General features: G+C 41.4%; 1 protein-coding gene and 1 pseudogene across 3 annotated transcripts in view; both read right to left on the reverse strand.

The window, feature by feature from the left end:
* JHY (junctional cadherin complex regulator) overlaps positions 1-24,209 on the reverse strand; it is a 57,554-nt gene that overhangs the window by 24,643 nt on the left and 8,702 nt on the right. For 2 of the 3 annotated variants that reach the window (XM_057750729.1, XM_057750728.1), the window contains exons 2-3: positions 18,723-19,242; positions 1,282-1,383 (exon numbers count right to left, since the gene is read on the reverse strand). In XM_057750729.1, coding sequence (XP_057606712.1) covers positions 1,282-1,383; positions 18,723-19,242 — 622 coding nt within the window. The remainder of the gene's footprint in view (positions 1-1,281; positions 1,384-18,722; positions 19,243-24,209) is intronic. The other variant, XM_057750731.1, reaches the window with a different exon arrangement.
* On the reverse strand, positions 10,230-10,561 carry LOC130861666 (cytochrome c oxidase subunit 7A-related protein, mitochondrial-like; annotated as a pseudogene).

Genomic DNA, 24,209 nt, shown 5'->3' on the forward strand with positions numbered 1-24,209 from the left:
GAATAAAGAAAGGGAAACAGTCCTTGGGCTGCTCTGTCTTGCTGTCATTTTAGGTCCAACAACCTTAAGATGTCTTGCTTCTTATTGTCTTCGCTCAGGAGTGGGTTAGAAACAAATGAGTCTGGTACCCTCAGAGATGAAACAGCATCCTTTGCACTTTCTTCTGATTTTCTTCTGTACAAAGTTTTTTACTTTCTCTGCCTAAGGCCATGCTAGGCATTAAGTTAGCACCATGATTTTACCTTGATTATTTTATCACTGGCTGAGACTCCTACGATTTTCCATAGTGACAAGTGTGAAAGCTAGAGGTTGCAAGAATCTTACATGCTCCAAGTGTGTTTCCTATAGTAATTTAAGTAACTAGAAATAAAGGGTCATAGATTCATAGCATTTTGCTATGGGATGGACCTTGTAGTTCATTTCTTTTTTCTGCAACTCTAAGAGTAGCCTGGAGGCCACTGTTGGGGGAATAAAAAGATGATATGAGCTGTCCCTCTTTTCTAACTTTTCTGAAACTGGAATGAGCTTTATTCTTCTTATTATTACTTTTCCACTGTACATAGTTTTAACTGATGATGTCAACAGGCTCTATAGGCTGGGTGATTTCAAAGGGCTTATCCCTTCTGAAGCAGGTATAAAACCTGGTCCAAGAGCGACTGCCCCACATAACACTATACACTGGTTCAAGAAGAAATCAGCTGCTAGAGCTTTCCTTGATTCTTCTAGAAAAACAGTCAGTGGGGACAGTTTCACAAAAATCTACCCTGAAACCACATTGTGATTTCAAAGTAGTAGACCCATGGCCAAAAAAGGGATGTCATCACACTAAATTAATAGGTAGTAGGCTTTCATGTTCTACCAACAGGTGTTCAGTGAGGCTCTGGGGATTCCCACCCATTTTTAGGGTCTGTCTCCCCCATCACCTAGGGTTACTATGTGACTGACAGCTTCAAAAGGAAACAGATTTGGGAGCAGCACAGTATTGGACACGATTTTGGAATTGTGATTTTTTTTCCTGCCTGTATTTTCTCCATGCCATTCCTCTGAATGTTTGAAGAGTGATATGATGATTTTCCTCTAGGAAACAGAACCTTGGGAAAGGGGGTAGGGTTGACTGCAAGTAAGGGCCATCTGGGCAGAAGTCAGTCTTACCCATCAGAAGGTGGGTAACTATTCTCAGGCATAAGAATAAACCCTTAGTGATAAGATGCCAGTCACAGACATCACTTAGATCCAGCAGTAACCCTTGAAACACACTTAAAATTCAATCTAGCGGGTGACCTTTAGCTGTTGGGCTCTTCGATGCCATTTGTCTTCAGGGTCGATAGCGACATTTCCAATCTCTCCGGCGTTCTTGTCAGTTACTCTGACAGGGTAGGAGATCTAAGGGGGTAAAACACATATAGCACGTTAACTGGATTCATTTTAGTCTAAGGGCCATGCTGCTTGAGTCTGTACTTTAGAAAGAGGTCCTGCAGGGTTACATTTTATTTTGAGTTCATTTCAAGGATTCATCTCAGTCCTTAGGTACCTGGATTATTCCCAAGGAAAATGGGAATAAACAACGTTTTCTCTTGCAGGGATGATGTGAGAATTGGTGTTTTGAGGTCAGACTGCTAATTACTTTAAATGCTCAGTACATACTCAGGGGACCCGATTTTACAACAGATATCTGAGCCGGATGCTGCAACTAATGTTTGAGTATGCCAAACAAAATAATGAAATAACACTATACTCTAAGATAATGATACGAAAAATAGAAATAGCTATTTATTATACATTGAGTGCTCATGGTAGCTGTCCTAAGCACTTCGTATATATTAGTTTATTTTCACAACAATCTTACCAGGTATGTACCTTTTATTATCCCCTTTTCACACATGAGAAAACAGAGGAACCGAGAGGTTAAGTAACTTGCCCCAAATCAACAGCTTGCAAGCAGAGGAGTCAAGAAGTCTAACTCCAGAGCCTGTACATTTAACAATTTTGATAACCTAACTCATTTATTAGAAATATCATCTTTGACTTGTGGAATTTGTAGTTTTGATACCCCATAAATTGGAATGATGTAGGTTAGTGGTGCTCAACTTTAGTTAGATATTAGAATAACCTAGGAAGCTTTAAAAAACATATTAATGCTTTGGTCTTATCCCAGATTAATTAAATCAGAAGCTCTGGGGGGTGGCCCCAGATATCGGCCTGCTACTTTAACAGCTCCCCAGGTGGGTCTAACCTGCAGACAGATTTGTTACCCCGTGATGAAGGCAGCTATGTGGGATTTAGGTCCCCAAATTATTGATGGGATTTACGTTCCCAAATTACAGAGGCCCTCATTGACTCCATTAGCTACCTGTTTTAAGTCAAGAAATTAGATTGTCTCTGCGCTATGAGAAATTCTAGCCACCAGGTAGCACTTCAGAAAGCAAACTTAAAGTTCTGCAATCTTAATGTTGGCAAAGATTCTGGAGGTAGTTATCCAGTACACCCTCTCGTGCTTCTGTACCATCCCTGGCAGATGTTCCTCCCCTCCCTGCCTAATCACTTGCCCCTTCTCCAGGCAGGAGTTATCTGTTTGTCACTATTTTTATAGGTTTAGAGATCTTCTATGAATGGAGAAAAAAGGAATAAGGTGGCTTGTAAATAGTCCCTTTCTGTGGGAGACCCGGTCCTTTCAACGATCGCCTGGAGTAAAATGTTAGATCCTCGAATCTCTGTTTCATCACTGATGGGCATTATTTTCCATCCTCAAGAAACCTAAATGCTATAAGGCTCTTCCTTACGAGAGCTGTGATATGTCTGTCTGTAATTTCTATCCCTTTGCCCTTTGAAATAACACAGAATAAGTCAGTCCCTCTTTCAGAAAACCGCCCTAAACTGGTATAAGCTAAGATGCCTTCCCCAAGCCTTCTCTTTACATAGAGAACCTCTCAAGATGTCTTTGTCATTCCTCTTTGGTCAGGTTATTCATATGGAGTCCCTGTGGCCACCCGCTTTGTCACCTGCAAAATGCTGGTCTCCCTGTTTCTAAACTGATGTACTTAATTTTAAAATTTAGATTCGGGAGCTGATGCTTGTTTTGTTAAATGTCCCCTGGAGGGCTGTGTGTTGTGAGAAGCAGCAAGGTGCAACGTTGGAAAGTGCACGGGGTTTAGGATCTGTCACGGTTGCGTTTAAATTCTCCCTCTACTTCTGACTTTTACTTCATACTGTGCGTACTAGTATTCAGTGCAGAAAGAGGCAAAAATACTTGTTAAATACTAACTAGTAAGCAGACATTTGACAGTGAAGATAACGTCATTCCTTACCACTCAAGGTGGCTTCTCTGGCACAAGAAAGACAATTTGTTCCTTTTGTTTTGGGTGTAACCCTTTCTCTACCCAAATGCCTCCCTATCACATCTGTGCTACTAATATATATAAATAAAGGAAATAGTGTGAAAGTTTCAATACCTAAATGGGAAAAAAAATGAAAATAAAAATTTTCATTTGAACTCTCATCACTAATACAAGGAACAAATTGCACTATTGGATCATGGAAATTTAAAAATTACAAATGGAAGTAATCAACAGGTTTTGAGTGATTACCTACTCTGCAAGCAGTAAACTTCATAATACCACGGAACAGTTTAACTTGTGCCGAAATGGACCATTTAGAGCTGTAAATGCTCCAGATCAGGAACCACTTCTCATGTTTCCATCTCTCAGTCCCTCACTGGTTCCAAAAACACAGGATGACAATAAAAGTATTAGATTTTGCAGTTTTTGTCATTTTCTCCAAGGTTTCAATCCCTTACTGCCATGACGTTAAACAGAAACACAACTCATTTAAAAGAAAAATCAACTCTGTCCTAGAGGAGAAATGATGGTCAGGGCAGGAAAAAAATCTAAATAGGCTGCCTTAGCAGGAGAGGAAATAATCCTTTTTTAAACCTCAAACACGCAGTGTCTTGGACAAACTGGAGCCTGGGAGAAGTTGGGTTTATTCCTAGATCTGCCACTAGGAGGTTTGATTCCTGGCTTTTGTAAAGGGGACTTAGTTTAGTTAATTTGGTTTTTCACGGGTGATATTAATTGTTTGATTAACAACGATGGGATCCCTTATGGAGCTCTGATAAAAAGTTTACAAGTGAAAAATACATTATCTTACGCTTCCTTCCCCAGAGAATGTAGGATGTATGATATTTCCATCCACAGGCTGTTTTGGCAGAACTCAGTATCTGAATCACCCCCAGGGAGTCTCTGGGTGAGTAAAACATACTTCTACATTATCTCTTTGAAAGTGGAATGGGACACAACCTCTGCTAGCTATTTCTTTTTTTTCCCCTTGGTGAACCATTCTATTAATACCAATCAAATCGAGAAAATGATCAAATGAAATTGCATTTTGAGCATCATAAGCTGTGTAATGTCTATTCTGTTAAATTGGGGCCTGTAATTGCTTCTCTACTGAAAAGATACAACAAAGACAGCAATCATGGCATGTCATTATCCCAGACTGGAAAACCGGCCTTTGCTGGGAGGACTTCAAAGGCTTGTGGTTCTCGAATTGCATTTGGCTGCTATTGTTGAAGCGCGGGCAATCTTGATTAGGTGTTTACACTGAGGTAAGGCGCAGAACAGAGTGCCTGAGTGCCTGGGTCTAGAGCCATTAAAAAATTGTACATTATGTTCCTGGCTTTGAAGTGAGGGTTTGTATGTAGGAGAGCAACTCAGATTGAGTACAGCTGAGCTAGATTGGGCTGCTACTTCTCTCTCAAAGAAACTCATCAGGTTCTTAGAGAATCAGGGCCACAAAAAAAGTTGATGCTTTGCCAAGAGCTGTATGTGAGTCGGTGTGTGTCCGCAGAGACACACTGAGACATGTTTAAACAGAAAATCACCATGAGGTCCTGCAGTCGCCAGAGGTTTGAGTCCTTTTTCTCCCTTTCTATTGTTTTCTATTAATAACCTTGTGTTTAGCTGTTGTGGGGAGTCTCGCCGTAATTTCTTAGGATCCTTGTTATTCTCGTTCCGTGATGGTGTTAATGACAAGCATATACCCGAATTAAAATAAGCCGGAGAGCCCTATTTTTCCAAATGTGGTATTTTCTTGCCGTCATTCCAGTGCATGTGCTGTAGAATCCCTCTCTTTGGGGCATAATCAGTGGACTCTGTGGGCATTTCTTTGTTAACTGGGCTAATGAGTGATCTGCAGTTTTAACTCTGTCCGATTTGTAATACATTTTGCTCTGTGTCGGTCGGTTTGATCACCTAAGATCAGCTGAGACCCCGCCAAGGTCAGCGCTGCTGCTGCCTGTTTTGACACATGGGCAGCAGGAGAGGTGGGGGCGTGGCAATACAGCCAGCCTGCCGCAGTCCGGCTCCAACACCGGGGTTCAGTACAGCTGTTGAATCATCTGGGGATTAGTGTTAATTATTCAGCTTTTTAGAGACAGAACACCTGAAATGTTTTGGCTCTGCCGCTGGCCACTTTCTCCATCCTATAGGACACTTCATAATGTATCAATGTGTAGCACGTACGTGCTTAGGAAGAAACTGATGACACGGAGACCTCCGCATATGTTATTTTTACATTTGTTTTTCCAGATAAGATACTTGAGCTTTTAACACACCTAAACTAATTATGCCGGTCTCCTAGTTAAAAACCCTTCAATGCTTTTCCTTTTCCCTTAACCTTTAAAGGTTTATAAGGCCACCCTGTGTCCTCTATTCTTCAGGCTCCTCTCCTTGCTCTCTTTAGACTATACTTTTTCAGGTCTGCTGTTGGGCCACTTTCTCTGGGTCTGAGCTCAAGCCATTCTTTGCCTGGAAACTCCTCTTCACCTCACTTATTCTAACCAATCCCATTCACTGGTCTAGCCTTGGCTGAAATATAACTTCCTCCAGGAAGCCTTCCCTGATACCTGCCAAGGAGGCTATAACAGATGCATCTGAGCTCTCGGCCTTAGTGCTCTGTCCTTTCCCTTGTGTGAAGAGTCTCACCTTGGTCATTATGTCTGTCTTGCCTCTAGATGGTAAGTCCCACGAGGGCAGGAAAAGGAGGGACTCTGTGCTGGGCTGTGCAGCTCCAGGGGCACTACTCCCATGAGCTGCATGGTGGCTCTGGATGTGCCTGGCACATCTGTGCTCAATAAATATCACTGAATGAGAAGATCAATTACAGTGCTCACTGGACACTCCATTTACATCAGAGCACATCTAATTATTGCTTATCCGGCTAGATTTGTGGTTTATATTAAAGCCAGGTGGCTGACAGTCAGCAAAACAAGGTGGAAGCTAGGACCCCATCTCTGTTCTTTCTCGCTCTGGCTTGAGCCCCAGGCCCACTGACCCTTCAGCTCTTGGGCCCTTTGCATTTGCTGTTTCCTCTTCCAGGAAAGCTCTTTCCTAGAATATTTGCATGGCACTCTCTCCCACCTCCTCTGTGATCTATTTACAATTGTAACCCCTGCCCCCATCCCCTGTCCCTCTGCTCTGCTTCATTTCCCTCCTCACCACTTACATCACCTACTAATCCGCCGATTAACTATTTTGTCTATTGTCTGTCTGCTCCTAATAGAAAGTTAGCCCCATGAGGGCTGGGATTTTTGTCTGTTTTATTAACTGATTTATTCCAAGTACTTAGGACAATGCCTGACACATAATAAGCTCTTAATAAATGGGAAAAGAATTTGAAAAAAACAGGTACATGTATCTGTATAACTGAATCACTTTGCTGTACACCTGAAATTATCACATTGTTAATCAACTATACTCCAATATAAAATAAAAGGTTAAAAATATATGCAAATGAATGAAGCGATCGATCATTTTCAAAAATGCAAAAGAGATTTTTAGGACTGTGTCGTGAAATATCTACGAAGGTTGATTAGCTAGCAACCTGAACTCCCCTTAACACAACTAAGAATATGTAAGTGTAACCTCTGGACGGTTGCAGAATTCAAATCACACCGTTACTAAAATCCTTCAGTGATTCCATGTCATACAGAGGAAAGACCTACCTCTTTAGCACAGTAGTTCTAAAACTTGAGCACGTTTCAGAATCAGTTGGAGGGCTCGCTGAAACACAGATGTAAAGGTCCCACCCCAGAGTTTCTGATTCGGGGGATCAGGGCTAGGGCCTGAGAATTTGCATTTCTAATGAGTTCCCAGGTGACTCAGATGCCGCTGGTCTGGGGAACCATACTCTGAGAGTCCCTGCTTTAAAAGGACACACAAGGGCCTACGTGAAACACCCATGCCCACTTCTCTAGTCTAAATACCAACACCCCCATCCTCACAATTTAGTCATACACAGTACAGAAGTTTTCCTTCTCTTTAACTAACTTGCTGAATTAAGTAACACTCTCTAGTCCTTTCTTAAGATAGCCTAACTAACGCCCACAGCCGAATGCTCATGGTATGCCTTGGTATGTCTATTTCCACTAGCTGAGTTGTATGTTTACCAGGAGTCTTTTATGTGTGTTCCCAAACCTGTTTATTCCTGTTGTACGTGTTGTTAAAATTATAAACTTTGTTTAAAGATTAGATCATCTGGAGAAATCTGAGTATGAATAGAGTGTTGCTGTTTTTATGAAAAATAAGCGAAATAATTTAGAATGACCCAGTAAAGCGAATGGCAAAATAACAACTGGGGTGGGGGTGGGGGGACTGTAAAAGACTGGGGGGAACAGTCACAAAAATCTAGAAAGGTTATGTTCTTAGATTGTTTCTAAACACTTTTTAAGATTTTACTTCACTTTCAAGAAATTGGAAATGAAAACCATAGATCTTTCAAACTGATGTGAGAAAGAAAATGAAAAACAGCAGTCCATAGAATACATACTGATAGGAAGGCCTGGCAGCTCAGTGAAAAAAAGGGTTGGCAAAGTAATGTATATTTGTATACTTTAAATGCAAGTAAAATATTTTAAGGTCATTGTTTGTCACATCTGCTTTAACCACTTTACTTGATGAACTGACCGCCTGCCAGTTTGTGGCCAGCACCACAGTGGCTTCTCCTGTACCCACAGGGCTCTGCTTAAACAGTGTCCTTTCTCGCCTTCATGCCATCCCACGTGCTCCCTTTGCCTGCGGTACCTTTCCTGCCCACCTCCACCGGTTACCTTCTGCTTCTCCCTAAAGAATCAGTTCAATGACTGCCTCTTCCGTGAAGCCCCCTATGACTTCAACAGACTTGGGTGCTTCTTCTCCTGGGTTCCTTTGGGGCCACACATGTCCCCAGGACAGCAGTTATCACTAGGTCCTGACTGTTCACATGTCTGGTTCCCACTTGGCCAGAAGCTCCTGAAGAGCAGATACACTGACAGTAGCAAAAATGACCACAGAATTGTAGCACTTGGGGGATTTGGTGAAGAGCAAAGGATGGTTCCCGTCACATGACTCTCAACTTTACTGCAGAGCAGTGCACTCTGGCCTGGCATAGAGAGCACAGAATTCTCAGCTTCTCCAGCCACATTTTTTTTTAAATAAATTTACTTATTTATTTATTTATTGGCCGCATTGGGTCTTTGTTGCTGCGTGTGGGCTACTTATTGCAGTGGCTTCTCTTGTTGCAGAGCACGGGCTCTAGGCACGTGGACTTCAGTTGTTGTGGCACACGGGCTCAATAGTTGTGGCTCGTGGGCTCTAGAGCACAGGCTCAGTAGCTGTGGCACACAGGCTTAGTTGCTCCATGGCATGTGGGATCTTCCCGGCCCAGGGCTCGAACCTGTGTGCCCTGCATTGGCAGGCAGGTTCTTAACCACTGTGCCAGCAGGGAAGTCCTCCAGCCACATTTTTAACAGCTATCCTTAGACATGATTAATTCTGTTACAGTTCTGGTTTTCGAAAGGGCGTGCTTCAGTTACGGGGAAAGTTTCCTTTTCATGGATCCCTCCTCAGTAATGTCCAATTAATGAAGTGTCTCTCTATAGATCAAATAAGTGCTGAATAGTGCATACAAGAGAGATGCCTTAAGAAACATCTTGTATTGAAAAACCATAAAGTTCAATGTAAATTATGCTGTCATAAGTAAGTGCTCTTGTTGTGGCTGCACAGGGCAAAATAAAAAAAAAGGGTCAATCAATGAACATATACAGAGTTACCTACTCTGTAGGAGAATATTTTTTATGAGTATAATATGAGACATGGGACTCAAAAACACCACCAACCTGGGAGAATTCTATAGAAAAGCATTCTATGTTTCTAACCAAAATATAATTAGAAAAAGATGATTGTAATTTAAATAAAGGTAAAGTTTAATTTTATAGACAATCAAAAGTTACACAAACCATGAAATTCAAAACCATGGAAAAGGAGAGCATTGTATCACTTAGATATTAATCTTATCCAATAGGAGACTAAAGTTAAATCAAACGTTCAATAATAAATATAACATTAATACACGGCTATTTGATTATGCAAAGAATTCACATACAGCATCTTATTTGGTCATCTAAATAACCCTGGGTCTGTAGAAGAAGGCAAACATTTGTAACTTCACTCTGATGGGGAAAAACTAGGATCAGCAAGATTTTTTTTTTCATTCGTGTATTTATTCCACAATTAAAATCAATCATAATTTAAAGCCATAACATTTTTAAAAGGTAAAGGAGAATTTGTGTCACATCTATATTAATAAAACAGACATTGGTCTAAAGTGCAACACTAAACAGGTGTTCTCTGTTCCCAAGGTGGCATAAATACATAACAATTATACATAAAATTTCACTAAAGATCTGAGATGATGCAAATAACCCTTTGAAACAAACTGCCCAATGAACAGAGGCAGGCTGCAGATAATTTCTATTAACATTTTACTGCAAGATGGAAAAATCCCCAAGGTGACTACTAACTCAAAATCTTTCATGTGCCTGGCCTTAGCGTCTGTCTTCCTTTCTCAGTCACATCCAAATCCAGAAGGGCTTCTCCACCCCGTGCTCAAAACTCCACCATAAGTCCCCAAGGACCTCAGCACAGGCTGCCATTAAGGAGCCTGTGTACAACCTTCATTCAGGACCTCCAGGGACATCAGGAGCCCAAATGCAGAGAGCAGCAGCATTTCTTTAAACAATAGTTTTAACTATTGAATGAGCTCTGCCAGGCCATGTGCATTTCATAACAAACCAAAATATTGTCTTAATTTCGGTTTTCCTTGAAGAATGTTAAGTAGGCCATTCAAGTAAAAAAGAAAAAAAATTTATGGAAATAATGAAAAATGAAAATGCAAAGGATTTATGCTAAAAAGCATCATTTGTTTCTGGGCTGTGATGCCATGTAGAGGGCGATGGTCCCTCCCACGGTCAGCGCCATGGTGGTCCAGTAAAGCATTTGGTCAGGCAGGCCTCGTCTCAGGTGTATGGGCACACTGTCGGATTTCTGGAAAAACGTCTGCAGCTCTGGAACTTTATTTTTCCAACATAATCATATGCAGTAGAATTGGAACTCAGTTTAGTTGGTGTGGCAGATATGATAGGCGGTGCTTCTGTGGAAACCACAGGCCTTAATCCCTGAGGGCTACAGGCATCGGAAGCCAACGCTCCCGTCAACTTCTGCGTGAAGTCACTAAACTTATAATACATGTTGCCCGGTGTCCACTGCCCACAGCCACTGCCTGCGTGACTGCCCTAGAGAAGGCTTTTTTTTTTTTAATTTACCAAAGGTAATAATTGGCTCTAATAAAAATGGGGCTCAAATCTGGTCTTTTGAAGGACTTCCCTGGTGGTCAGGTGGCTAAGACTCCACGCTCTCAGTGCAGGGGGCACAGGTTCGGTCTCTGGTCTCTGGTTGGGGAACTAAGATTCTGCATGCTACGTGGTGTGGCAAAAAAAAAAAAAAAATTCTGGTCTTTCGATGCCAAATTCTATTAAGTCAAGAGCACACCTTCGTTAGTCTTTTTTATTTTTTCATTTTGAAAGTGATAAAATTCTGAACCCCCCCCCGAAGTATTTAAAAATTACATTCTTTCATAAAAGATGTAGAAAGTGTTTGCTGTATGCCAGGCTTTGGGAATTCAGAGAAAAGCCAGCCCAGGCCTTTAGGAGCTCAGAGGCATGTAAGGATGTGCAGACACAGAGACTAAATAGTGCATTGTGGTGTCATGGGTTCCATGGCGGATGTTCAAGGATGAGGGAGGAACTCAGAGCCTTTGTAAAAGCAGAGGACTTTGAGCTGAATCTCAAAAGGAGCATGAGATTTTTCCCAAGCAAATAAGACAGGGAAAAGTAATCCATCAGCCTGGACAGAGGCCCAGGGGGCAACACTGGGTTTTGGGAGCTGTGAGTTCCCAGAGTGTGGCTGGAGCACAGGGAGGAGTGACAAAGGATGAGGCTAACATGGCAGGAAGGCGCCAGGTCACAAAGGGCCTTGAGGACCACTCTGAGAGAGAGAATTTTATCTTGAAATTAGCAGGGATGGTCACTAAGCAGGAGATTGATGTAATCAGATTTGTATCCAACAAGAACACTTGTGAAGACAGTGGAGAAGACAGATTTGAAAGAGTTGTGATATGAAATTGTACTTCGAAACCAAAGTGTCAGGGACTTCCTAGGTGGCACAGTGGTTAAGAATCTGCCTGCCAATGCAGGGGACCTGGGTTCAAGCCCTACCCCAGGAAGATACGACATGCCACAGAGCAACTAAGCCTGTGCGCCCCAAGTATTGAGCCTGCGCTCTAGAGCCCGTGAGCCATAACTATTGAGCCTGCGCGCTAGAGCCTGCAGGCCACAACTATTGAGCCTGTGTGCTGCAACTACTGAAGCCTGTGCACCTAGAGCCCATGCTCCGCAGCAAGAGAAGCCACCACAACGAGGAGCCCGTGCACCACAATGAAGAGTAGCCCCCTCTCACCGCAACTAGAGAAAGCCCGTGTGCAGCAACGAAGACCCAATGCAGCCAATAAATAAATAAATAAATGTATTAAAAAAACAAAACACCAAAGTGTCAAATACTCAAACGTTCCTTATCACCAAGTATAAATATCTGAAACATTAACTGAGGCCAAAGACAAGTATTAAAGAAATATTGCCAACAAGGTGGGTACAAGACTGTAGGGTCCTGTAACCCATGGGGCAGTGTTTGTTTGACTGGGGACCCTCAGGAGACAGCATGGTGAGTGTGAGGTGTGTCCACCCCTCTTGCGGACCGTCTTTTGGGAGTCACATCATAGAATGGGCTGCCAGAGCCTACAGATGTTATTCTTTTGCAAACACTTTGTTCTTATTCTACCTGAAGTCACATCCCTTCCATTTTGAGACACTGTAGCCTGGCGGGGTGGGGGAGGGGGGGATGGGAGTGTGGGGAGGCTCTTTAGGGGAACCTATTCTCAGGGTGGATTCCTTTCCTTTCTGTGACTTAAGGAATGACCAGTAGTAATAGCAGCTTCCCTTCACTGAGTGTCTGCCATGTGTCAGAAGCTTTGTATAAATTCTTTCAATGGCCCTGCAAGGCAGAAATGGACCCCATATAATAGATGAAGAAGATAAGCTTTGAAGAGTCACTTGCTCAGATATCCAGTTAGTGGTACCACCTAGTACACTGAAGAGCCAGCATTTAACCCATGGTAGTCTGACTCCAAAACCAGTGTTCTGTTTTGGTTTTATCTCTTCTCCCACTATATTGTGTTGCGCCATAGGAGAGAATGCTGCTTCCAAGAGCTTTGGGCCAGCCAAAGCTCTTCCCACAGAGCTTTCATAGGCTTCTCTTTCTCATCCATTCATCATTCAACTCGAATGATAGCTCCTTAGAGAGCCCTTCCCCAAGCACCTCGCTAAACATCCCAGTTACACCCTCCTCCTTACTTTATTAAAGAAGTTGATTCAGTATCCTTTGAGGTGTTTATCCCCATCCTGAGTTATTTTGTTACATGTTTCTAGATGTAAGTTCCTTGAAGACTGCAGCTCTGCATGTCTTATTTTCTGTTACATCCCTACCACTAAGAGGAGGACCTAGCACACAGCTGGTGCTCAATAAATGTTTGCTGGCTGAGTGCCCTGCCGCCTCAGCAACAGCCTCAACGATGTGTTGATGCTCAGGATGGGCAGTGGATTCTGTGTGGGACTGTGTATTGTCCTGAAGGCTCTAGGTAATTGAATAACCTTTCTAGATGCACACTGCATAGTATCTGTAATTTCTAAGAAATTATAAGGGAAAAAAAGAATAACACGTATAAAGCACTTACTGCTTTTTTCTGAGCCCATACTGAATTTCACCTTCATCCACCTTCAAAGTCACATTAGAATCAAGATAGAAAGGTAGCTCATTTTTCAAGAGACAATTTCCTTTAATGGTGGATCATAAATTGACTCAAATTCTAGTGAACTTCAGACAAATACTTCTGGCTACAAAACAAATCATGAATAAATAAGCACTGAATACTCACCAGCAAAGTTACGGGCCAACTGTGATACTTAGGTGCCCTCTAGTGTGTGCTGGTTTTTATATCAGTTCCTTGCCTCACACATTATGTGACTAAGATCTTGTAATGTATTCAGAGGTGATTTTTCTAGTGCATTTTAATGTAAGATTAACAGATCTATGAAAAATAGTGAAATGATTGTGGAGAAATTGGATTTAAAAATCAGTGGTTCTACTCTGAGCCAGTATTTTCAAGCAAAAGTGCAATTTAGGTGACTCTGAGCAATCAGGGGTTGTAAAGTTACCAGGGTTCCTACAAAACACTGTGTATTGTAAATACATAGACAGGGTTCAAAAATAAGAGATAGGGAAAGCTATAAAGTGAAAAGCTGTGCTCCCACCCTCCTTCTCCCCATCCTCTACAATTAACCACCTATGTATCCTTTCTCACTATTTTAAAGCATACCAAGAAAATATGATAAATATATTTTTATTTCTCCCTGCTCTTCTTTTGTACTATATACACTTTTCTTCAACTTTAACTTCTTAGAAATCCTGATAGGTTGCCCATAATGGTTCATGAGGAACATCTTTTTTTGTTTGTTTGTTTTAACAGCTACAGTGTACTCTGTTATATGAATGTACGGTAATTTATTAGATTCCCCAAATGATAGATATCTGGGTACTTTCTAATCTTTTGCTATTAGAAATAAGGACAAAATGAATGATTTTGTACAAAGGTTATTTCAAAACTGCACACATATAACTAGGATACATTCCTGGGAGTGGAAGATGTTGGGTCACATTTAAAAAATAATAATTATTAACATTTACATAGTGCTCGCTATAGATGAGGCATTGATTTAAGCACTCTTCATATATTAGCTCATTTAATCTTCTTAATAATCCTTTGAGGAAGGTACTGTTATCTCCATTTTAAAGGTGAGGAAACTGAGGCACAGAAAGGTTAAGCAACTTGCCCAAGGTCAGATAGCTGGCAGGTGGCAATGTCAACGAACCTGGCTTGAAAACCTATGCTCTTGGCCATTATGCTTTGCTTTCTCAAGAAGTGTATGGAGTATTTTATTTTAAGTAGATATTAACAAATTGTCCTCCATACTAGTTAGTCCAATTTATTCTCTCACTAGCTGGACTATACTTTTTTTGCCCAGAGGTAAACTGAGCAAAAACTGGGAATTTTGTTGGTTTCATTATAGATGAAAAATGGAATCCCAATGTAGTATTAATTTGGATTTCTCTTATAATGACAGAAGGGTTGGGTATCTTTTCATATGTTTAACAGCCCTATGTATTAACTTTCTGTGATTTATCTATTCATATATTTTGTGAATTTTTATATTGGTATATGGTCTTTTTCTTGTTGATTTCTAGGAGCTCTTTATATATTAGAGCTATTAGTGTTTTGTCTGTGATAGGAATTAGAAATAATTTTTTCCAGCTCTTTATATTTTGGCTTTCTTATGCTTGTTTTCTTGCAGAAGCTTGATATTTATGTACAGTTGACTCTTGAACAAAGTAGGGGTTAGGGGCACTGACCCTCCACTCAGTTGAAAATCCATGTAAAACATTACAGTCAGCCCTCCATATCTGAGGTTCTGTATCTGTGAATTAAGATCGTATAGTACTATAGTATGTATTTATTTTTAAAAAATCCACAAATAAGTGGACCTGTGCCCATCAAACCCATGTTGTTCAAGGGTCAACTGTAGTCAAATCTATCAGTCTTTTGTAGATTCTGGACCTCAAATCGGGTCCTGCCTTTATCAGATCATATATTCTCACACTAATTTGGTTCTATTTCTAGACTTTCTATTCTGTTCTATTTTTCCTGTCTGTATATGCATTAAATATTACCCTCCTATTTAATTATTGACGCTTGAAGTGTACTCTGTTATCTAGTAGGGCTAGAGTCTCTCATGACTCTTAATTTCCATAGCTTGCTTTATTATTCCTGCCTGTTTTTTTCAACGTGAACTTAATAATCAGCTTTTCAAGTTTTATTTTTTTGAAAAAAGGTTCACATTTTTACTAGGATGTTGTGAACTTCTTAGATTTACTTTCACATCTTCCCAAATGCAATACACTGCTTCTGACCCTGTATGATTCAACTGGGCTTGGAGGCTTGCAACAAAATGACATATTGAAAAGCTGGGTTTTCTTGGCCATGTAATGGTAATTGACATTTATTCATTCATTGGACAACAGAGGTCATTTATCCTCTCAATATTTCTAGTTGTAAGATGTTTGTTATCTCTTTCAAAGAAATGAGTGGAGGAAAACAGACTTTCAAATATGAAAACCTTCCAGATAGATGCTGCTTAATCTGAAAGCCTCCAAACCTGCCACCCCAACTTCTTACCTCCCACCCCCAAATCAACAGAATAATCCCATCAGCCGTTGCAAACATCAAGGGTCAATGGATACTGACTTACACAATTGTTACTTTAGGTTTCTGAAAAACACTTTATGTTCTTCCAGTGTGGTCCAAGGACCAGCAGCCTTGGCATCACCTGGGCGCTTGATGGAAATGCAGACTTCTGAGTCTCACCCCAGACTTATTGGATCAAAATCTGTATTTTTAACAAGATCCTGAGGGGGAGGAGGTTAAAGTTTGACGGAAAAAAAGATCAGTGGTTCTTAAAGTATGGGCCTGGGAGCAGAAGTGGCGTCCCCTGCAACCATGTAGAAAATTCAAATCCTTGGGCCCCACCCTACCTCTACTGAATCAGAAATCCTTGGGTTAGGTCCAGCAAGCTGCTTTAACAAGCCCTCCAGATGATTCTGTTACACCTAATATTTGAGAATCTCTGCCCTAGATCAGTGATTCTCAATCTTGGTGAAACAATAGGGTCACCTGGGGAATTTTTAAAGCTCCCCAATGATTACAGTGCACCCCAGGTGAATTAAACTAGAGTTTCAGGGCTGCAGGTCAAGAAATAAGTATTTTCATTTTCCAGGTGATTGCAAGGCGAAGCCAAGGATGAGAGTCACTGCTCTCATCTGGAACAATGCTTCTCAAACCTGGCTTCATGTCAGAACCACTTGAGGATCTTTAAAAAAATTCTGACGCTCAGGATCTCACCCAGAGATGTAAACTGGTCTGGGTCGAGCCGAGAATCACATTTGTCTTTTTTTCCTCAGATGAATCTTATATCCGGCCAGGATTTCAAACCACTGCTCTAGAAATACCATTTCTCCCACGTAAACTTCAAATCACAAAAGAGAATAAAGTTTGGAGGCGATGGTAGACAGAGACCTTTCATTTCCCATATATTTACTGAGCACTTAACAAAAGAGAATAAGGGCTTCCCTGGTGGTGCAGTGGTTAGGGATCTGCCTACCAATGCAGGGGACACGGGTTTGAGTCCTGGTTCAGGAAGATCCCACATGCTGTGGAGCAACTAAGCCCATGCACCACAACTACTGAGCCTACGTGCCACAGCTGCTGAAGCTGGCACACCTGGAGACTGGGCTCCACAACAAGAGAAGCCACTGCAATGAGAAGCCCATGCACCGCGACAAAGAGTACCCCCCACTTGCCACAACTAGAGAAAGCCCGTGTGCAGCAATGAAGACCCAACATAGCCAATAAATAAAAATAAATAAATTTATAAAAAACAAAACTAAACAAACAAACAAAAAAAAACAAAAGAGAATAAAGTTTGGAGGCGATGGTAGACAGAGACCTTTCATTTCCCATATATTTACTGAGCACTTACAGTGTGTTAGGCTAATTACCATGAAGCTTAAAAATAAGTACAAAGCATAGTTCTTGCCCATCAGGGGACTTATAATCCGTACTGGCAGAAAAACCTGCACATACTTCATATATAAATAATGACTTGAAAGGAACACATCATTCTATGCTATTGACTGTAATTCAATAAACAACTTACACTTATCATTCTCTCATTGTTAGGTCAAACTAATTTGTATCCTTTTTTTTAAAGAATAGAAGCAAAATGGAGGAAATACAGGTTGGAAAACGGTGAAGAAACAATTTTGAATATAATTAGCAATCAGCCCTAAAATATTTGAACCTGGAGAAAGTGGCGGACAAGATCAATGGCCACTTCAAAGAATCATTCTTGAGCTTAAAGACTGGGCAAGCCTAAACCGCTTTAACATTTCCTCCTTGGCATCATGAGAAGAAAGTTATGCCGTGGAGTCACTGACAATCAGCACACCCCGATATTGTTTGTAAATTAAGTTATAACTATTAGGAAAAATTGGCAACTATGAAATCAATTAAAGAGTCTATAGTAAGTACTTTTTCACTTTTATTATTAGAAATATGACTGATTTTTTTGGCCTCACACATTTAAAAACAAAGGAAGAATAGTGCCCTAGTCTAGGAGAAATTATTGGCTATAAACATTTTTTCACAGAATTATATTAAAATGAGTGACCAAGCGAAATTCAGAATTTCACGTAAGTTTTATGGAAAAGTACATTAACAACTAAAACTGAGTCAAAAATGTTGAAAATTCTGTTTGAAGTCAGCTAAGTATTTGATAGTGAACCAAATATACACACCCATTCCTTTGTTTTATTATTAGTTACAAAGGCAAGGATATGACATCATCTTTTAAGACCATAGAATGAGTTTCTCAGTTAAGAAGAAAAAAAATCACAAATGTTTACCTACCTCATCCCTCTTGTTCTATCAGAAAATACTTACAGGTGAGAGCAGGTGCGAGTACTCTACATAATACCAGTTTGAATTTGCAGTAGGTCTAAGGGCATCCCTATTTAATGTAATAACCTCTCCTTCATATTTGAAAATGATCCCACATTGGTGGGTGATGAATTTCAAGTTGGGAGCTGGAAAGATAATAGAATCACCTGGACAATAAAAAAAATACCCACATTGTATGCCCTGCGCTCCTCATACTACCACCCAATATGTATACACAATCTGAGTTGAGAATCACTTCTGTGAGTTGCTGTTATTGATACGAGTGTGTCATAGCGCCTCCAATGTACTGGAGGAATTTAATAGGATTGAACACCAGTGCCTCAGTGGGAACAAAAGCAACCAACACAGGGAATCAAACCCTCAGCCCTGTATTTTATTAATGGAATAAACAGTTTTGAAAAATTCTATGGTACCTCGAATGGAAACATTTTGTAAGTAGTAACTAATTATATTCCTGTAAGCCACTGATGGCTTTTACTTTGCTCTTTAGAATTTGCAGAATAATTCCCCTGATTCTTCAAAGGGGGCAAGGTACCTGGCGTTTGTTTTACTCAGTGAGGTGGTTACAGTGATGTCAACACCCCAAAGGAAGCGATACTCAGCCATTTCAAGTAAAGACGAATTCCCCTCTAGTGCTCAGAAGGGATTTTTAAGTAGCTGCTACATACCTGCTCTGGGTGAGTTTCCCCCCTTCTTTTATTGTGAAGTTGAAGATAAGAGTCCGTTTTTGGAGTGGGTAATCCCAAAGTCAGCTTGTTTTTTTCAACAAAATATTGTTTGGACTTCCTTTGCCGAGGGCCACGTGATCCTGGCAGGAACACCTCACTGTGTGAACCTGAACTCTTCCAGTCCTTAGAGAGGTTGCTGGACTTCTCCTCCGGGTCACTGTCACTCAGCGCCGAAAATGGCCCACTGCCATGGGTGGCATGCTCGTAGCTTGGGCTTAAAAATTCACTCCCAAGTAACGAGGATGTGTGCCGTGGGCTCTTCTTCTGTTCGCCTTTACCCCCTGAGAGTTCCATTGAAGCCTCCTTGGAAGGGTAAAGTGGATTCAAGGTCAGGTTTTCTGTAGAGCTGTCCACAGACTCCGGCAACGCTTCCACAGCCAACAACTTCCCCTCCTCTTTTTTCCTCTTCCAGTTTGGGTCATATCGCAGGTCTGAGTATTTGTCTTCTGTGGATTGTTGGCTGCCCAAAGCAGAAAAGAAATGTCAAGTCCTTGATCCAAACAGATTTACTTATTCTCTTTAGCTGATCATCTTATTTGAAATCAATCTCCATCTTTCTCCTGAAATTTTCCTTTTTACTATCTGCATGCAAAAGACACATCCCAGGCTCAGAGTAGGCCTAAAAGCTACACGTAAGGGCGAAAAGTCATAATCATCTAAGTTCACTGAAATATGGAATAAAAATGGGGGATGGTTAATTTCTAAATGCCGGAAAACAGCTGGAAAGCAAATGTCTATAATGTTAAGCCAGTGAATCGCCTTGGTGCAAGGAATGCTATCACTTTGACACACTGTAAGCTGAATAAGTAATAAGCTGCTGAAGATAAAATGGATTTCACACTTAGCTGGTGATATACACATTTAGCTGTTTATCTAGGAAGGGAAATTCGACGGTTGCCTGGACAACGACTCCGTCTGCGCCTTCTGTGGGAGGAAAGCAAGATTTATCCTGGCTGAATACCTACACAGGTTCACCCTCCTGTATCGGGGATTTTTACTTGTCACTTCATTTTGTCTTTGTGGATTTTATCAAATGTGCTATGGGAAGATCCCTGACATTTAGCATCAGACGGTGGCTCAGAAAGCGCTCAACTCCTACTCTCTCGGTCAAGTCTATGTGCACAAAACTCAGGATACAGGTCAGCGTACGCTTTAAACTGTAGGACGGCCCTATCTGAATAAAAGGTTAAGCATAGGGTCCTGCCCGAGGGGAGGAAACTGGTCTGTAATCAGCGCATATGACCCCAAATAAAGTCCTCCTTTTTCCCCATGACCATCTCAATTTGTAAAGTACCTCCTGGTCTTAACCAAAAGAGAAAAAAAAAATGCTGGTAATATGGCATATTTAATGGCCCCTTTGATCTTCAAAAGCTAAATAGGAGAGATTTTCCTTCCTTGAGTACAGTAGATGCAATCCTCTAATCAAAAAGAAAATGTAAATCATCTGGGCTTTTTATGCTATTTGATATTCCCGTTTACAGAGGACATAATTTTATGCTGGGTAAACAAACTAATGGTGCCCCTAATGCTAATTTAGTCTTCTTAATGTGGACCTAGATTTCTTTGATTTCATGTAAAGCAAAAACTAGAGCAGAAAGCCCCAACTCCCATGTCTTGATAAATTGTCACTGAATTTTTAGTGTCTTTTGGGGGTGGGGGGGGGGTTGGTGCGCAGGGCCGTGCTGCAAGGCTTGCCGGATGGGATCTCAGTTCCCTGACCAGGGGTTGAACCTGGGCCATGGCAGTAAAAGCACTGACTCCTAACCACTGGACTGCCAGGGAGGGAATTCCCCTTGTCACTTTGAATTTTTAGTTCACATATTAAGATGGAAAACTTCTTGGGTTAGGCTGCTCTTCCTTTTCCACCAAGGGAAGAAAAATGATATTCTCCTCCAGCAAACTGCCTGAATGGAGAGGGTCCCCGTTTGTCAGGAAATCGACATCAAACTGTGTGACTCGCCACTCCCAGAAACTCCACAGGGCTACCTGCCTCTGGGGCTTCCAGGAGGTTTCTCCGTGTGTTGTCCAATCACATGAACTTACAGGAGTTTTTGGCCCTGCCTTTCACTCGGCTCCAAGGGTCACTGGGCATGTACTGTCCCAGGGGCTGGGAGGGCTCTGAACTTGGGACTGGAGAGACCTGGGCTCAGGTTCTGGGTCTGTCACTACCTATCTGTGTGTCAGCAGCGAATCATGTCACCCCTGAGCTGGTTCCTCTCAGCTGTAAGTAGGGATCAATTATATTTGTTCTGTTTATTTCTCAAGATTGCATGAAATCAAAATGAGACAATATAGCTTAATTCACGTGCTATATTTGTGCTTCTTTCACATTTCACTATGGCAACCGTATCTCTTCGCCTGGTTAAGGTCCTGGGCAGCAAGGACTGAGGGTTATCCTTCCGTCCCTAACTTCTACTCTGTGCTATGGGCAGAAGAGCAGTAAGTGATGCTTGAATCAATAACTGAGCATTAGATATTTATTAAAAAAAAACCCCAACAGTGGTAAATTAGAATCTAAACATGCAGAAAAGCTTCCTGCATTGGACCAAATCAGTGAATGATTTTAGGGCTTATTTTGCGCTGCATTAAGTTTCAGCAGTGCTTGTGTAGATGGGGAAGAAAAGATGAAAGTACATCTTCAAGTAAATAAAGATATAAAGATTTTCTGAAGTGAAGAAATGTGCTATTTCCCCATACCTATGATATATTGAAAGGAAAAAGTGAATTTAACTTTCCTCATTCATTCATTCACTTGATCTGACAGAATTTAACTTCCCTCCTGCATTTGCTCATTTACTGATTCTAGAGATATTTACTGAGCATGTACTAAGTTAGGGGGATTCAGTGGTGAACTCACAGCCTAGTGGGGGATACAGCCCAGGAAATGAGCTATTTACCATTGGAGTGATGAGTGCCTCACTGAGGAGCACGGGGCCATCAGGACTGAGGAGGGACATCCAGTCCCATCTTGGGAGAAGGGGAAGCTTTCTGAAGGAAGTGATGGCTTAGCTGAGACGGAAGGCTAAGAAGGGCAGGAAGCATAAGCCAGGCTGAGGAAACAACATGTAAAAGGGAATGGAGAGGAGAGAGAACATGGGGCTCTTAAAGAACATGTTCTGCGTGGATAAAACGGAGGGTGGAAGGAGGGTCAGCTGAGGAATAGAGCTCAGGGTTAAGCAGAGGTGAGATCTTGAAGGATTTTGTAAACTCCGTGAAGGGTTTGGCTTAGCTACATTAACCTGAGAATTTGGATTTAATTTGGCAAAAATCATTTAAATAGAGAGCAAAGATAGTAAGATATAAATACTTCTGGATAGGCAAAGTGATGAGTTTTTGGAAGGGACCATATACAGAGGCTATGTGGTTTGGGGGCGGGGTGGGCGTTTTAGAACAGGTAGCCCTCTTTGCACTGTTTAGAGCAGGGATTGGCAACCTTTAAAAGTGACACGTCTTATTGGGGCCTACTGTTCTGCTGCTTTTCTGGGGCAGGTTGCAGGGTGCTGGCTTTGGGAAGATAGCACATATTATTGTGTGCTGATCTAGGGAATGCTTACAGTGAATTTCCAGTTTTTTCCTTTGAACAATCCTATGGGGTGGTGCTATTATTGTCCCCATTTAATAGATGAAGAAACTGAGGCTTGGAGAGCACGTGTCACTTTTCCAAGGCCACAGAGCTAATACGTGGTGGAGCTGGGATTTAGACCCTGGCAGTCTGCCCTGGGATCTGGTTCCTGTCCAATAACTCTCTCTATATCACGCAGCCAATCCCAGAGGTGGCAGTGAAGCAGGTGCTGTTTCAGGGTCTGCCTTAGGGGAGTTACTGAGTGGCTCTCCAAGTACTAGGCAGTGGAGGTGAGTGGCGAGCGAAACAGAAGCAGGCGGAAGGAACTGGCCACCGGGTGAGGAAGGCAGGTGGATGGGTCTTACGTACCAATGCTAACAATCAAGTAATAAACTAGATACAGAAAGAATTACAGGATGTTATGGGCATTTACAATAGGAGGACAGACCTTGTTTATCAGTGAAAATATGTTGACCTCTTATTTCCAGATTTAATTGCTAGATGATATCTCAAAGTCCATTCCAACTCTCTTGTTCTATGATCCTATGACGAACTCACACGAGTCAATAAGTGAAGAATGCCCACTCTTTTTAACAAATAGGTAGTCTGATGGTTGAAGGAAATGGAAGTCCCTGACTTCCATCTCTGCAGTTACACTAAGAAAACTGGCATTCAGACTGGTCACCAGACTTAACTAGCATCAGCTGATGATGGCATGATGTCCACAGTCAGGGCTATAGACACCCCTCAGTCTCATGGAATAAATGATATGGAGTATTTTGGTCCTGAGAAATGGTACTGCAGAAAATCTAAGGACAAGGGTCCTAGCACTGGACTGCCTGCACTGAATTCCTGGTGCCACCAGTTACTGTGGGAGTGTGGGCAAGTTATTGTACTTCTGTGCTTCAGCTTCCTCATCAATAAAATGAGGATAATAATAGTACCTACCTCAAAAAGATAATAGTACCTACCTCATAGTTATTGAGAGTATTAAGTACATTTATATACATATATATGCTTAGAACTATGTTCTTGGCATAGAGTAAGGAAGGTCCCAGGAAGGGCTGGCTGTAAAAGCACGTGCCAGCGAGCTCCGTCACTGGTCTTTGCTTGCTGTGTGTTGCATTCTGTCACCATGACACAAATTGGTGTGTACTGTACTTCCTGCTCATGGATCACAAGGGACTCTTCTCTCACTAGGGCTTAAGTTATTTCCAGGGCACAAAGTTGTCTCGTGATGCACTAAGTGGCACCTTAGTGGCCTGAAAGAATGAACACTTATCTTTAAAAATCCAATTTTTTTTACCATGACCTAGGCAGCATGGAGAATCTGTCTGAACTGTAATTTAGGAAATGGGATTAAGAAATGTCAGTATTTCCACATGATGAGATATTTTAAGAACTGCTGAAAGATGATGAGGAAGATAAAACCAGGAGAATTCAATTACTTTAGACCTTCAGAAAGAGCTATAATTTCCAGCCTCAACAAATTGCCATTCTTAGATGCCCAGAGAAGCAGTATCACATGCCCTGGAAAAGACTGATGTTTTAAGTGAAACCTAGAAAATACAGGAGGTTTTGAAACAAATCAGACCTAATGAGTTGCTCTGGCTGCAAAAGATGTTTCTGAACCAATCATTTGAAGAGACACTCTAATAATATGTATTTACAAGATGAGAATAGGAAAATGTGGCTCTTCTAAGAGCTGTAATTACACTGTACCATGTACACCTGCAATGACTATCTTAAAACATCCCCCTCTCTCCCCCTTTTGATGGAAACCATATGTTGAGACAAATGGGAGGTTATGTTTTGCAAACTCATGCGCACGGAAAGCTGTAATACTTCACAGGAACAAAATCTAA

The sequence above is a fragment of the Hippopotamus amphibius genome, chromosome 9 (genome assembly GCF_030028045.1).
Source record: "Hippopotamus amphibius kiboko isolate mHipAmp2 chromosome 9, mHipAmp2.hap2, whole genome shotgun sequence".
NCBI classification, from domain to species: Eukaryota; Metazoa; Chordata; class Mammalia; order Artiodactyla; family Hippopotamidae; genus Hippopotamus; species Hippopotamus amphibius.